At 43.5% G+C, this 15,598-nt stretch overlaps 1 protein-coding gene across 1 annotated transcript; it reads left to right on the forward strand.

The window, feature by feature from the left end:
• The first annotated feature begins 4,683 nt into the window (after positions 1 to 4,683).
• Positions 4,684 to 15,482, forward strand: ptdss1a (phosphatidylserine synthase 1a). The gene is made up of 13 exons (XM_056602196.1): positions 4,684 to 4,943; positions 5,409 to 5,500; positions 6,741 to 6,785; positions 6,884 to 7,008; positions 7,858 to 8,016; positions 8,347 to 8,498; positions 9,048 to 9,189; positions 11,991 to 12,103; positions 12,210 to 12,275; positions 12,834 to 12,933; positions 13,066 to 13,134; positions 13,734 to 13,800; positions 13,931 to 15,482. Exons 1-13 carry the CDS (start codon positions 4,759 to 4,761, stop codon positions 14,023 to 14,025), a joined length of 1,410 nt encoding a protein of 469 aa, XP_056458171.1. The 5' UTR covers positions 4,684 to 4,758; the 3' UTR covers positions 14,026 to 15,482.
• Positions 15,483 to 15,598: the final 116 nt, after the last annotated feature.

Here is a 15,598-nt window from a genome sequence, read left to right on the forward strand (position 1 = left end):
GGTCCAGGCCTGGAAACACTCTTCCTCGTCGTCCTCGTCCCGCTCGTAGTCCGCCTGCCGGACATGAGGTCGGGGGGCTCACCGGACGGCTGTAGGTCGGACAGCTCCCGCTCCGCCCGTTCCGCCAGCTCAAGAGCCACATCGAGGTTCGGGGGCCCGGCGAGGCGGACATGCCGTCCCAGCCGCGGCAGGGCAAGTCCTTGGAGGAACGATTGAAGGGCTTGTTCCTCCCTAGCCGCAGCAGGGAAGTCGGGGTAGCCCCGCTGGGCGTACAGCAGTACGTCCGCTGCGTAGGCCCCCAAACGTTCCCCTTCCCGGCGGCGGCGGCTGTTCAGCAACTCCCGGCTGTGGCTCACGACCCTCCGCTGCCCGAAACGCCTCTCCAAGGCCAGGGTCAGGGCCTGGAGGTCCCGCTGGTCTGCTGGGGCCAGGTCCAGCAGAACCTGCAACGCCGTTCCCTCCAAAGCTAGGGCAAGCTGGGCGGCGGACTCATCCATACCCCAGCCGTAGTATCGCGCGGCGATCCTCAACTGCGCCAGGTAGGGTTCCAGCGGCGTTGCTCCAAAAAACTTAGGCAGCCTGGCCACCAGGTGGCGACCGACCGCCGCCGATCCTGCGACACCGCCAACGGCCACTGGGTGGCGGTGTTGCGCCGCCGTCGCGCCAAGCCATTCCTCCGAGTCTTCCTCCTTTGGACGCGTCATGTCGGAAAACGTTCCTTTTTCCATGATCCCACTTCTGACACCAATGTAGCGCCGAACAGGAAGAACAGGGAGTCAGGTTCTTGGTCAACTAGGGGTCTGTGCCTCTACTCATACACCGCTCGACCAGTGGTGTAGTCTATTTTATTGTAGTGGGTATACTGTGATGAATCCCTCCCAGCCTCGTACAAACCCGTCCCACCGGTACGTGTACGTGTGTGGCACTTATGGGATGTCGCACCACACTCACCAACGCAGGGTTCTACAACCCGCTGACCTATAACGATTATCAACAATCATGGAAAGCTGAGTAGGTTTATCAGTTTTAATAACAGTATGAACAAAGAGAAGACAAAAATGACAAGTTGTCCTTTGTATATCTATAGTAGCAATAGCACATGCTAAACAAGGACAAAATCTATGCAAAATAATTTAATGAACTGTTTACAACCATGGCTATGAGAAGGAGATGACAGGAGACTAATGTTTCACTCTTTCAATTGCTCTAATTTGAGCTCTTATGTTGTTATCTAACATACCATACAGTAATTGAATTGTGTAAAAGTGTGAAATTACTGCACCTTAAAAATGACCATGAATTAGCTATACTCTCATTTGCATAGTGATTAACATTATGAATTTCAATTGTGTATACCAACTGTATGTTGGCTGACATTTACCTAACTTGTTTTCCCTTCACTCTAACCAAGGATGCCTGTTTTTAAATTCCCTAGCCTGACACCCAGTCCGAAAGGCTGGCCAGGGGTTCTCATCTAAAAGTAACAAGGAGATATTGTGGGATTAAAACATTGTCTACTGTTGACTACTTGTTATGTGGTTTACACATATGGGAGGACTGGACACACACACGCACACACACGCACACACGCACACACACACGCACACACACGCGAGAAGGAGGGGCTCGGCCCGCCAACTACGTGCAGAGATGCAGGGGCAGCTTCGCGCTTCGTAACAGAGACAGGGCAGAGCGCGAGCGCGCAGGGGGAATTTTATGAATGTGTGAATGTAGGAGATAACTTCCCCTGCTTAAAGGACAATTCCGGTATTTTGAACATTGAGCCCCCTTTCTGGTTTGTTTAGGATGAAATAGAGTGGGTGACACCGAAATTTGAACTATTAGTCCTTTCTCGGGTATTTGGCTCATTTTGAATCGCTCCTGCCTGCTTCACAATGGTTGTCTGTGTGCATACACAAACCTGTCAACCCAGCAACCCTAAACGTTCGTTTTCAAAAATGTGCAAGTAACCGAGTGGTTAGTGGCATTCGTGAAGTTTAAAAAAAAAATATCGGCGCAATATATGGTTTGTCGTGTTTTATTGCACATTTATCGCCAGTTGATTTCAGTTGGAAGACTCATTACTGCACGATGATATTACTCCGCCGAACCGGAAAGGTGGGCTGTTTACGTTGGTTTGAAGTCTTGTACCGTGAGCACTTCGGATTAGGGAAAATCACATAGAAAATCACTGAAAATGGATTATGAAAGGTGGCTTCTGGAGGACGCACTCGATTTTGACGGCAGAGGATATCGTTTTGAACCAGAATTCACCCAAGAGGAGCTACGTGAGATGGAGGCTAGGGCTACGGAGGCGCCTGAAGCTCCGGCTGAAGCGGTCCCCCCAGGATCACGGGCGGGTGGTGTGCCTGTGGGAAGTGCAGGCAGATGCCGACGGAAGTCGAAAGTAGGTGCTGCACGGAGTGGGACCTTGTGCGGAAGTTTATATATGCGGTTGTGAGGTATCTGAAAAAATAGTTCAATTTAGCAACTAACACGGATGGAAAACATATATTGCGCCGATATTTTTTTTTTTAAACTTCACGAATGCCACTAACCACTCGGTTACTTGCACATTTTTGAAAACGAACGTTTAGGGTTGCTGGGTTGACAGGTTTGTGTATGCACACAGACAACCATTGTGAAGCAGGCAGGAGCGATTCAAAATGAGCCAAATACCCGAGAAAGGACTAATAGTTCAAATTTCGGTGTCACCCACTCTATTTCATCCTAAACAAACCAGAAAGGGGGCTCAATGTTCAAAATACCGGAATTGTCCTTTAAAGTATTTTATTGCAGTTATAACCAACCGATATTTGCGAAAAATAAACACAGAAGTGAAAGATCTGTCACAAGACGATTGATACGTATCCGTGCATATTTTTAAGTGGGTATGCGCAAATCCTGGTGCGTTCCTAGTGGGTATACGGCGTATACCTGCGTATCACGTAGACTACACCACTGCGCTCGACTACAGAACACCCTCTTTTTATTGCCTCCTTCACACATACATAGAACAGCACACCTAACTAACACACAAGTCATTCTCGGTGACGGTGGCAACAACAACAGAACAACACACAACAATGAACAATCCTCCCAACCCATTAACAATCCCAACCCATTAACCCCACTGATCATTAATAACCCCAACAACTAGTAACGGACCAAGAACAACAACAATAACAGCAACAATAATAACACAACAACATGCGCGCCGGGAATCCCCCAGAATCCCCGGCACGAACCTGGAAGTGAATGAACCCGTTGCGAACACTGGTCGCTACAATAAAGTAAAAACAAGTGTTATCTAGCGATCCGTTAACTGTATTATGTTATTTCGTCTTTGGCAACATGAGCGCAAATTTTTTTTGAAACCTGCCCAGCAACGGACGACGCGATCATCTGCTGACAGGCAGGTTTGGAATGGATTACGTGTGGATGACGCGCCCGGTACAAATTTGGCAGCCGGTACAAATTTAGTGTGACAGCGCTCCCCAGGGGGGGCGCGCCCCACAGTTTGAAAACCACTGGTGTAACCTACTTTAAGCACAAAAAAAGTTTTATTTTGCTTAATGGTTTAGTTCGAAATGTTAAATTTCAGCTCAGTGAAGCACTTTAAACACCTTATTTTTCTTTTTATTTATAATTGTGCTTCAAATAAAGGCACGCCTTTCTCTACACACCTTATTTCTTGTTTAAAAATCATTCACATTATATGAAAGTTATGAACAGAGATATAAAGGTGACATGGCGTCTGGAGCCCTGTGAAGTATTGATAAATGTACTGCATTCGTTAGCCCACCCACCCAAAATCACCACCAGCCGTCACTGCTCAGGGATGTCAGTTTCAAGTAAGGCTATGATTAAGCTAATCAAGAGCATATTTTTAAATGAGTGGGTCGGTTGCATTATTTTTATATAAGGCCTAATATTTGAGGTCCAAGTTGCGGTCATTTATGTACCTGCGCACCACTGCTACATACAGATCACTTCCGCGATTTAGAAAAGTACTAGACACGCCTCCGACTACAAGTTACGCCTCCGACTACAAGTTACGCCTCCTACTACAAGTTACGCCTCCTCCGACTACAAGTTACGCCTCCTACTCTACAAGTTACGCCTCGTCAGGAGGAGGTGCATAATAGTAGGCCTATCTGTCTGCGTCCTGCAAGACGGAGGCGTAACTTGTAGTAGGAGGCGTAACTTGTACTAGGAGGCGTAACTTCACACGAGATCTTCATTGAAGTCGGGTCTTCCGATATTCATGACGGTAAGTCAATTTAAGGCCTAATATTTGAGGTCCGAGTTGCGGTCATTTATGTACACGCGCACCACTGCTACATACAGATCACTTCCGCGATTTAGAAAAGTACTAGACACGCCTCCGACTACAAGTTACGCCTCCGACTACATGTTACGCCTCCTAGTGCAAGTTACGCCTCCTCCGACTACAAGTTACGCCTTCTACTACAAGTTACGCCTCCGTCTTTAAGTTATGCCAGGACGCAGACAGACCCAACTCCATGGCTCCGGGAAGGGGAGATGCGTCAGGAGGAGGTGCGTGGCTCCGGGAGGTGCGTCAGGAGGTGGTGCGTGATGGCTCCGGGAGGAGGAGGTGCGTCAGCAGGAGATGCCTTCTCCAGGAGGAGGAGGTGACTGTCTCCAGGAGGAGGAGACTGTCTCCAGGAGGAGGTGCCTGTCTCCAGGCGGAGGAGGTGCCTGTCTACAGGAGGAGGTGCCTGGCTCCCCAGGCTGATGGCGTCCATGTATAGCGGCGGCTCCCACACCCTGAGCAAAGATGATGTGAATTACAGGATGCATTTCCGAATGATCAACGAGCAGCAGGTGGAGGACATCACCATCGACTTCTTCTACAAGCCGCACACCATCACTCTGCTGACATGCACTGTGCTCAGCCTCATGTACTTCGCATTTGCAAGGTAAGCGCACCTCGGCTAGGTAGCTTAGCTCGGCTAACACAGGAACGATGGACCAAGTCCTCCCCTGTCTTCTTCTCTGTCCGTTTTCTTCGATAGGTGGTAGTTGGTGGAAAATAGTGGCCAAAAATGACCAATAAGTGACACGTGTATTAATATGCTGGTTGATGTTTGACTGTTTAGAAGGTCAACTGCTCGTTATGTAACGTTCGTGCACATCAAGGGACTTTCTGACATCCTGCAACAAGATCCCGTTAGCCAGCACGTCCTGTGTTCACTAGATATCTAACAAGTAGGGTTTATCTTTCAAACATTGGCTCTGTCTATGTATCCTACCCTTGATCGGCAGTGTTCAGTAGAGACGGGCACCCGTACACATAACGTGTTAGAGTAGCCTCTCTTTAAGAACTGCTTGGTGCTGACATCGTGCTGTTTGTTTGTTTCATATTTGGACATTTGCACATGCAGAGACGATGGAAACCCAGACAGTAATATCTGGGTGGGGGTTATCCTGGTCATATCCTTCTTCCTAGTCATCAGTGTCCTGGCCTTTCCGAACGGTAAGCACAAACAAGGCATTAAAGGTATATGTAACATTTCAGCATTCAAATATCTAAAAACGTCTACAGTGTTGTTTGTTGTGTAATAGCAATTATCATCATTATCCCAAACGTTTCCAACCAAAGCCAGATAAATATTCACGTTTAACGGCCCGTTACATGTCGCATCTCCCTGGCGTCAGATGCCCTTTACACATCCGCGGTGAACACCGGAAAAAGCAATTCGGTTACTTAAATATCGATCTAGTTTAGGATGCGCTGCTTTGAAAAGTGGCTCATGTCATGTCAGCCATCAAACTAATTCAATGTCTCCCACATAGACTTCACTTGGTTGGTCACGTCATTTTTTATTAGTATTTCTTTATCCGTCATAGATAATGACATTATCGACAATTGATAGTGTTTCCTTTACATTGACAATGGTTTTACTATTTTAAACCGGATCTATAGCCTACAGTCTATGTCAGTGATTTTCTGCGGACCGTAGGCCTACTGCAAAAAAAAAAGCAAACTAAAATCTAAAATAATATTATTCATAGAAATTTTAAAATATGTATGTATGATACACAATTTAAATTAAATTGAACCTATTTTGTGATTACTAAAATAGGCTAGTGCAAAGATTAGAACGCTCCAGAATATTTGGTCTAGTGGCTAGGAGGGAACTTTGAAATTCAGTGCTCAGATGCTACTTTTAGTGCTAATGTATGCCCATTAAGAGTTGCGGGTAAGTCAGGCATGACTGTGTGTAGACATATTTTATTATGTGTATTATAAGGTGCCTGGTCCGCGAAAATTCTTGATTCTAAAAAATGGTCCTCACGAACTCGTTTGAAAACCCCTGGTCTATGTAGTAACACCCACCCCCCATCTTAACCTGCTATTTACTGTATCAATTGGGAAAATTTTGAAACGTGAAACCTCTCGGGTCTAATTGCATTTTAGTTAGGCTATGTTTGAGGGAAGGGTACTTTGTAATTTGCCTGTTTTATAAACCAAACGCTGGCCCTGCAGAGAGCAATGCTGCTGCTCCACCTTCTTTTGGGCACCCTATACACACATACTCATACCCTTGATTTCACTTTAATTCAGAGTTTGAATATTTGTGGAATATCCAAAATCTTTCTAACTTTAAAAAACAACCGGAGCTCTCTTTCTTTTTACCATCTGTTGGCATTCGTTCATGAAATACACAGGCTTGTTGGCACAATTCAATCATGTTGCCTTTCAATTCTTTTAGGGCCGTTCACCAGGCCACATCCTGCAATATGGCGCATGGTTTTTGGTAACTATCTCTTTTATTTTTTAATTGTAATAGTCTCAACTCTATGCTCCCTGTGGATTTTTAATGACTTTAATTTTCTTTCTTCCCACACTTTGAAGGCTTGAGTGTCCTCTACTTTCTCTTCCTGGTGTTCATCATATTCTTCAACTGGGACCAGGTTAAGCAGCTCATGTATTGGTTAGACCCAAACCTACGCTATGCTAAGCGAGAGGCCGATGTTATGGTGAGTTATATATTATGAATTGTTTACACGAGGGGTGCCCATATTCTTCCCAGTGGAGGGCCAAAATTAAATCTTTGGGGAGGGTTGTGGGCCAAGATGTTAATTTTGCAGTGCATTAAGTTAAATGTGGGTATATATAGCATGCATGTGCAAAATGAACACTATCAAAAAGTAATTTTGATAGTAATTTTGAATTACTGACACTGTTTATTGTGCTTCACATTTATGTTCCAAAAATGTACTGAACAATCAACAAAAAATCTGGTTTCTTTATAATATTTGGAGACAGACATGGAACATTACTAGGCCTTAGACCTATATCTTCAAATACAAAGACATTTAAATGGCACAAAACATGCCCCCATGGGACCAAAATACATTCTTCACTGGTTTGAACAATCATTTTTAAATCAGTAATAGTAGCAGAATTGGACAACAGCATGAGAAGGTTTGTAGAAATCAGTACTGTATTTACTAGTGCAATAAACACAGTAATATGGGACAAAACATGCCCCCATTAATCATACAGAGCAGAACATACTCCAAGGTGACACATTGGAGGTCTATATCAGTGGGAGACAGGAAGACTGTTTTTTAAAAGTATCTCAATGTCAGGCTCCATCTGACTTACTGACAAAGTGAGAATGTCATGTACGGTAGGTTAGAATCATATTAAGCAAAAAAATAAATAATAATCATAATAATAATTATAGAGTGGGCAAGGCGCGGGCAAAATACAACCGGTCCCAAAATGTGCAGCAATGGTTTAAACATTATTGATGAAAAATCAATGTGGATTAAAATGATTCAGGACAGGTGGTTCAACTTCTGGTCTCTTGTTTGTTACAGGAGTATGCTGTGAACTGTCATGTGATCACCTGGGAGAGGATCCTAAGCCACTTTGACATTTTTGCATTCAGCCACTTTTGGGGCTGGGGTATGAAGGCCCTTCTTATTCGCAGCTATGGCCTTTGCTGGACCATCAGCATCACCTGGGAGCTCACAGAGGTAAACTATAGACACACTGAGAAGATCAGAGGCACTGATCCCAGATAGGTGATGAGGGTGTCACAGCACAAAGTACAGAATTGTGTAAGGAATTACAATAAAAGTAATATTAAGCAATGCAAATCTACCAGAATATGTTAAATATAGTAGGCCTGTGACACACCTTTTCATAAGCCAATTTATGCCACTCACCCTGTCATTGGGTGTCTCCAGCATGGGTTATAATGTCTTCTTCATTAATTGTAAATATGTAAGAATGTAGCAACTGTATTCTCTTCCTAAAGGCTTCAGTTTATTTCTCAATAGCATTTGTTCTGTCTCCTCTTTTAGTTATTCTTCATGCATCTGCTGCCCAACTTTGCGGAGTGCTGGTGGGACCAGGTGATCCTGGACATCCTGCTGTGTAACGGAGGAGGCATCTGGCTTGGCATGACCGTCTGCCGCTTCCTGGAGATGAGGACCTACCACTGGGCCAGTATTAAGTAGGTCCTCTTCTAAGAAGAAGGAGATGTGTTTATATACCTGTAAATAATCTAATATAGCCTAATACTAAAACCTATTTAAAAATAGCTTACTGAATTAATTCATTTGAACATGTTTCCTTGTTCATTGCTTAAAAGAAGGGTACATTAATCTGCTAGTAGACTAACAAACTCAAGATACTGATGTCAAATTGATTGAACGTTTTAATGTTTCGCATAGTTGTAGTGTGTTGGTTGCCAACCGCTCTATCTTGTCTTTGTAATAATTTGGTTGCTTTGTTTTTATTTATTATACAGAGCTCAGTGTGTGCAATTGAAATCAAGTTAAACAACTTCCCAATCATCACATTAACTAGGCTTGGGGTTTAAACACTTAAATCTATCTAATCTAATCAGTATACAGCAATAAGGCATACCATCCGATGTAAGGTGTTTATTTTCAGAAGGCTGGATTACACACTAAGCATTTAATTGGACTTGAAGTGATTAGTGTAAGGCTATTATTTAGATCAGTCTTCTGTCTCTCTCCATCTCTCACTCTCCCTATAGAGACATCCACACTACCACAGGGAAGATCAAGAGGGCCGCCCTCCAGTTCACGCCTGCCAGCTGGACGTATGTGCGCTGGTTCGACCCCAAGTCTTCTCTACAGAGAGTGACCGGTGTCTATCTATTCATGATCATCTGGCAGGTAATTCAGCCTTCCTGTGGTCTGCCATGGTGATTAGATGTGTTTGCAGGGGGATCTGCTAGGCATCGCTAAACTCGCTAATGTGATCGACTATCTTCTTGGTTTTAAAACATGGAAACCAGCCCTTGTAAGAGTCAGTCCACTTATCTTGACTGCACTTGTCCTGACTGCACAAGTCAAGAAAAGTCCCCTGCTGTCCTCGCCTTAACTGAAACTCCTGATGAGAGCAGAGGAGTTTGAAGTAGTGATGGGAATTTCGGCTCTTCTTAAGAAGCTGAATCATTTGGATCAGCTCACCATCAATAGCCGGCTCTTTCGGCTCCCAAACGGCTCTTCATATAACCACTTCTACCTTTTATAATTCAGCCAAATGTAGCCCGTTTTGACTTATGATTCATATGTGTAGGCCTGTAGACTGGGTACCCCCAGCCCGTTCTGCCGGCAATTTGAATTCGCCCTGCAGAAGGGTCTAGAGAAGAGCAATACATTTCTTTCTGCTTCCAATACGTTTTTGCAGGAGCCAATCACCAAGCTGGCTTCCCCCCCTGGCGCACTATTGGCTGGTTTAACACAGGGATGACAGGGAAGCGACGGCAAGCAGCCAATTGCATACAGAGTCAGTTGAACTAGGCCCGTGGATCACGCCTCTTGTGCTGAAGAATATGACAGCAGCCTCCCCAGACCAACGTGCAATCTACGATTGATCTTGGGCTGGTAATAGCCAGGCTAGTAGGCCTGTACCAGTGTTTCCGCTAGAATAAATTGGTGCCGGTCATCATGTGACATGAAAGGTTTCATTTTAAAGTTTTTTTTTTTTTTTTACTTCTTTCGATATTTGGCATCTGTGAAGCGTGCCTCTGCTGACTTAAAAGTCAAATGTATCGAGTGTCTCTGCTGCTTGCAATGCGCATAAGCCTCGTGACTCTTCCTTCCCCAAGGCGGCTTCGCTGAGCAGTCTTTATTAGAGCTTAGATCGGGCCCAGAAAATCAAGCCCGACCCGGCCTGGGCCTGTGCACGTTCTGTCCGAGCCCGGCCCGGCCCGGCCCCGATTTCAACCCGACATTTTTTTTAATACATGTGTAACTTTGTACACATTTGTTACTTAGGCCTACTCTGCTAAATATATACGTAAGGGATAATGTATACAACGCCGGTCATTATCGGGAAAATAAGCCCCGACAGGCTGAACAGGACACCGACGCGCAGAGGATAGGTGTCTCTTCTAATCCTTCGATAATGACCGGCGACGTTCTATACATTATCCCGCTTATTACACGGTTACTTGCCAAAACGAACAAATAACTTCATATGGTGTGTCTTTTTACAATTTAATCGTTACCAGCATTCGTAGTTTTGATCAGCAGTGAAATAATCCGCCAAAGACGTTGACGTCGCTTAGCAACCGAAGGCGCTGGGGTTCACAAGTTACCGGACTACTACCCATGCAAGTGAACGGAGCGTTCCACGGCATTGAGAAGACCCGTGTAATAAAGGCGATTTCGTGCTCATGCGCACAAATGTTATTAATCTATTGAATCGTGTCCCAGATTACGATTGTCCGACTTTTTTAGTGCTACAGAGAACGAAATGTAAACCAATGCATTCTGAATGGGAGCGTTCTCCGACAATTGACGTACTCCACAAAACGAAACGAGAAAGAGAAAGGGAGGGACAGAGAGAGAGAGAGAGAGAGAGCGAGAGAGAGAGAAGCTTCAGAAGGGGTGAGCGCAGATAGTACAGTGCACCCTCTAGTTATATATCTGTATATATTATTATATATATATATATATATATATGTCAAAATTTCTGATTTGTAAGCAGACCTCCTCAAAAACAACGTTAATTGTCGGAGAACGCTCCCATTCAGAATGCATTGGTTTACATTTCGTTCTGTGCAGCACTAAAAAAGTAGGACAATCGTGATCTGGGACACGATTAACGTTTGTGCGCATGAGCACGAAATCGCGTGATACCGGATTGTTATGGCATAGATTTCTCCTCAGATTAGGCCAATAAAGCTATGATAAACGCTCGATCAAAGGCCCGGCCCGGCCCGCATTGTTTTACATGAATTGGCTAAACAAATTACCACTGTAGCATAGCACTGTAGAGAGAATTACTTCCATTGTTCATTCTGACCGGAGACTTTTAGAATTTTCGGTCCTACTAATTTTTTTCAGCTCAATGACCGCTAATTACCGGACAACGGAAACTATGGCCTGTACATCACTTAAATTATTCAATGCATCTTATTGGTATTCAAAAGTAAAATTACAATTTTCTAATATCAATACATTTCTGCAGCCGATTGTTTTCACTGCATATGAGCGCAACGCGCATCCTCACCCCTTGCTTCTTGCTTAATGGTACGATCCTTGTCTATCCACACGTGATTCGTTGCATGAATGCACCTGACAGTGAGTCACTGCACACACGCATAGCATGCACGGAGCACACCTAGCGCGGAGATCTTGATATCATTCTGCCTAGGCAAACTTTATATAAAAAAGAGAAACGGCTCGTGGTCGGGAGCTTACTCCCATCGTTCACTTAAAAGAGCCGGCTCTTTGAACCGGCTTGTTCATGACTGACCCATCACTAGTTTGAAGCCTTAAGGGTAATTGATAGTACATGGGAATCCATGAAGCCAATGCACTAGTTCGGGGAGGGAGCACAACTAACTTTTTGGATTACTCCCAAATTGAATTAATCTTAAATTGAGATTATGGAAATCCAACAATAGTAAAAATATTATATTGTTAAACCCAAGAATTAACTCAGTCTCTCTTCTCTCCTCAAGCTAACAGAGCTGAACACATTCTTCCTGAAGCACATATTTGTCTTCCCAGCATGCCATGCGCTTAGCTGGTGTCGGATCTTGTTTGTCGGAATAATTACAGCTCCAACAGTCAGGTGAGAATGGTATTGTGTTTGCTGCTCATGGCTTTACTTGGATTCTGGCAGTTTTCGTATGGATAACCTTTGATCTAACATTTGTATTTTCTTCCTTCTTTGTTAGGCAATATTATGCCTACCTTACAGATACACAATGCAAAAGAGTTGGAACGCAATGCTGGGTTTTTGGGTAAGACATATTGTAAAATTAGTTCATGAATTAATGAAGGAACAACCTTTTGGGAGTTTTGCGAATGTTCGAGGGCGATTAGGCTTTTTTCTCTTTAAATGTAGACCTCACTTTGAAACTGAATGGAGTTTCTCTCTGCACTGCTGCTACACTGGTCATTGAACCTCACCCACAGTAGACAGTGGGTCCACCGTGTTTAAAAGTGTGTTTTTGAGGGTTAGGGTTAGGGTCTTTCAACATAAAAATGCGGTCAAATTACTTTTAGAATGCACTTTACCCTCGGGGTATGATTGCTAAACAAAAATACAAATTAAAACACAATGCAGACATTTTATTTCATCCCGTCTACATTGATGAACAGATACGAATGATGTGAATTTAGCTCCAAATAGGTTTAATGTCCATTTTCATTTCATGTGGTACTGAATAGCCACCATGTAAGTTGGTCCCAAGGGCTTGAGTTTTATTAAATTAAAGATTTCAAACAAAGGATTTTTTTCTTATTAGCAAGCTTTGTGATTTGGGAAATTTAGGTTTCAATGTTGTTGTTTTTTCCAGTGCAATAGCCTTCCTGGAGGCTTTGGCCTGCATAAAGTTTGGCCAGGACCTGTTCTCTAAGACCCAGGTCCTCTATGTGTTCCTCTGGCTCCTGTGTGTGGTAAGATCAACCTGTTATTAACTCTAAGCTGTATCAGGCCCGTAGTACCATTTAATATTGAGGTTATGTTTTTGTTAACGGGTGCCAATATGAGCCACTAATTTTGCTTACTGCATCTCTATCTCTTTTTAGGCCTTCATTACATTCCTGTGCCTCTATGGAATGGTGTGGTATGCTGAAAAATATGATCTCAAAGAAAAGGTATGTTTACTTAATTACAGCTGTAGTTGGTGGTAGTGCATCTGTCTTTGGGGTTTTGTAAAGGACACATTCAAGCTGCATCTGGTGCTACATAACATGTCTAAAAGACCTTATCAACCTCTACAATAGTCAAAACAGCTGGAATTAGGACAGATGCATAATAGTCAGTAACTAATTAGAAATGAGTCCATGGTCCCTCCCAAGTGCCCACATACGCATGTCGTTGTAATAATAGCCGTTGTAAGAGAGTCTGTGAGGTGAAGAGTCCATTCTGTCATTAATAATGGTACTGATTTGAAAGATGGCTTTCCATCCATCGCATACTTCCTGATAATAGAACATCAAAGCATGCATGGTCACCACCTTTGTTGTTGTGGAAATATTGATGTTGGAGAGAATTTCTAGTGTCCTTGATTTGAATTCCCTTTGGATATGCCTTATTTTCACCCAGATTCATGTTGTATTCACTTCAGTTATTGTTCCTAATCAAAAGCGGTCCCTGGTGTGCTTCGGACCAAGGTGAACTTGTACCCTACAGAGAGCCACCTGTTTTGTGTTGATTAATTGTAAGTATGCCGTATGTCTATTTCTGTTTCCAGGGCTACTCAGACTGGGACGACGGTAATGATGCAGACTCTCCAGACCACATGACTGAAGGATTTAAAGGTACACTTGCCTTTCTTCCTTTCCTAAATCAGCGACAGTAGAAAGAAGTTTCTACTGGAAGTTTGTTTTTCTAGTGCCTTTTAAGCATTTATATAATCAGTGCTTTACAATCTTCACCATTCTCTTTTAGGAGATCTTGACGTTGACGAAGACAGCCCTGCAATAAGAAATCGTGGAAAAGGCAGTGTAAAGAACAAGTCCATCAACGGTCTGGAGAGCCAGTAGAGACTGGAGCCAGAGGCTGGTAGGCCTATCCTGTACTCCCAACCAAAGGAGCTTGGAGGGAAGGGAGGAGGTTGTAAGCAGAAAGAGTTGGATCACTTCTGGGTGCATTTCTGTTACCGGGGAGAATGGGCTGGCCTATATAAGAGTTGCAGTGGAGACGGAAGAGGTGTTGGCTAGACGGATCCATGCAGTGTTGTTTCAAGCTGTTCTTCTCAGGCTTGTGACCCATGGGAGTAGACTCCTATTTGAGCAGTGAAGTCACAGAAACGGGATCTATACCACTGAGTGCGCCCGTGTGCGCCCGCACGTGTGCGTGCGTGCGTGCGTGCGTGTGTGTGTGTGTGTGTGCGTGCATGTGATTGTGTGCGCGTGCATGTGATTGTCCACGTGCCTGCAGTTTGTGATTTGAAACGGTGAGAATATGTCTGTAATGCAGATGACAATGCAGTATTGTTTATTCTAGATTTGAGAGCATGGTCATTGTTATCACATTTATCCTTATGGTACAAATTATCATTCATAGTTTATGAGCTCAACTATAGTTTGTAGTTGTCTTAAACTATAAAAGGAGGGAGGGTAGTTAAATAATAAGTGGGCTGTCTTAATCATCTAATAGCCTTAGATTTTTGTTTGTGAAGAAAAAGGACTTATTTTTCTTTTGCTTTGGACTTGACACTCGGATTGGGACAAGCGTCTGATAAAAACAATCTTATTATGAAGGGTGAAGAGGTTTGCCTATGTTTAGCCTGAACCAAGCAAAGCACAGTTTAAGGACTTTTTAAGCAACTTCCCTGAAACTCCACAAGCAGATCTATTTTATCTGAGATGCTTTACAGTTTGCTTATTTGTGCATATTTGTCGTGATTTTTTTGTTTGAGGGTTTTGACTCTCCCTGTACACTTATGGCTGCTATCTTTTTTCACTGTACTGGTAACAGAGTAATCATTTATATTTCTGCATGTCTTCAATGTGGCTTCTATTACTATATTCACATTCATCCTATTGCCTTCAGTTCATTGCATTTGAATGGCTAAGTATCAAATTGATCCAAGTGATTTAGGAATTGGATGTTAGCCCTCCGTGGATGTCTGTTTCTCACTGTCAACAGGGGGCACTGGTTATTTCTGTTTATGTCCGTCCACTGTCATTGGAACATTCTTAATTCCTGTGTGCTGTGTGCATGCCCGCTTTTATCTAAACATTTCATCATTCTCGTATCCGGGAGGGGTGTTTTATCTTTCCAATTCAGTATCATCTCGGCACAAACACTGTCCTTTTAAAAGAACCCCAGACAATCCAGATCTAATCTTTGTGAAGTGGACCAGTCATAAGGCTACACTATGGAATAGTACATTTCTCTGGATAAGGCGTAATTTGCCAAAACACTCCTATTTTGATGACTTGATGTTGGTTGTTTTCACTGTGATTTAAGAAAATATTAAAGTTTTACATTTCCTCTTCAACCTCTTTAGACTGTTATTTCACCAAAGGGTTTTATTATTTTCTACCTTAAGGTATTCTAAGTGCATATTGGTTACACTTGAAGAGGATGTGTAGGTGTTGAAATGCATCA

Source organism: Gadus chalcogrammus, chromosome 11 (assembly GCF_026213295.1).
Source record: "Gadus chalcogrammus isolate NIFS_2021 chromosome 11, NIFS_Gcha_1.0, whole genome shotgun sequence".
NCBI lineage: Eukaryota > Metazoa > Chordata > Actinopteri > Gadiformes > Gadidae > Gadus > Gadus chalcogrammus.

Bases quoted from the DNA above. Each gene is read 5' to 3' on its own strand.
- ptdss1a (XM_056602196.1), top strand. From the start codon at position 4,759: ATGGCGTCCATGTATAGCGGCGGCTCCCACACCCTGAGCAAAGATGAT. The intron at 9,190-11,990 runs GTAATTCAGCCT...TCTCTCCTCAAG, and splicing joins TATTCATGATCATCTGGCAG to CTAACAGAGCTGAACACATT. The intron at 13,801-13,930 runs GTACACTTGCCT...ATTCTCTTTTAG, and splicing joins CATGACTGAAGGATTTAAAG to GAGATCTTGACGTTGACGAA.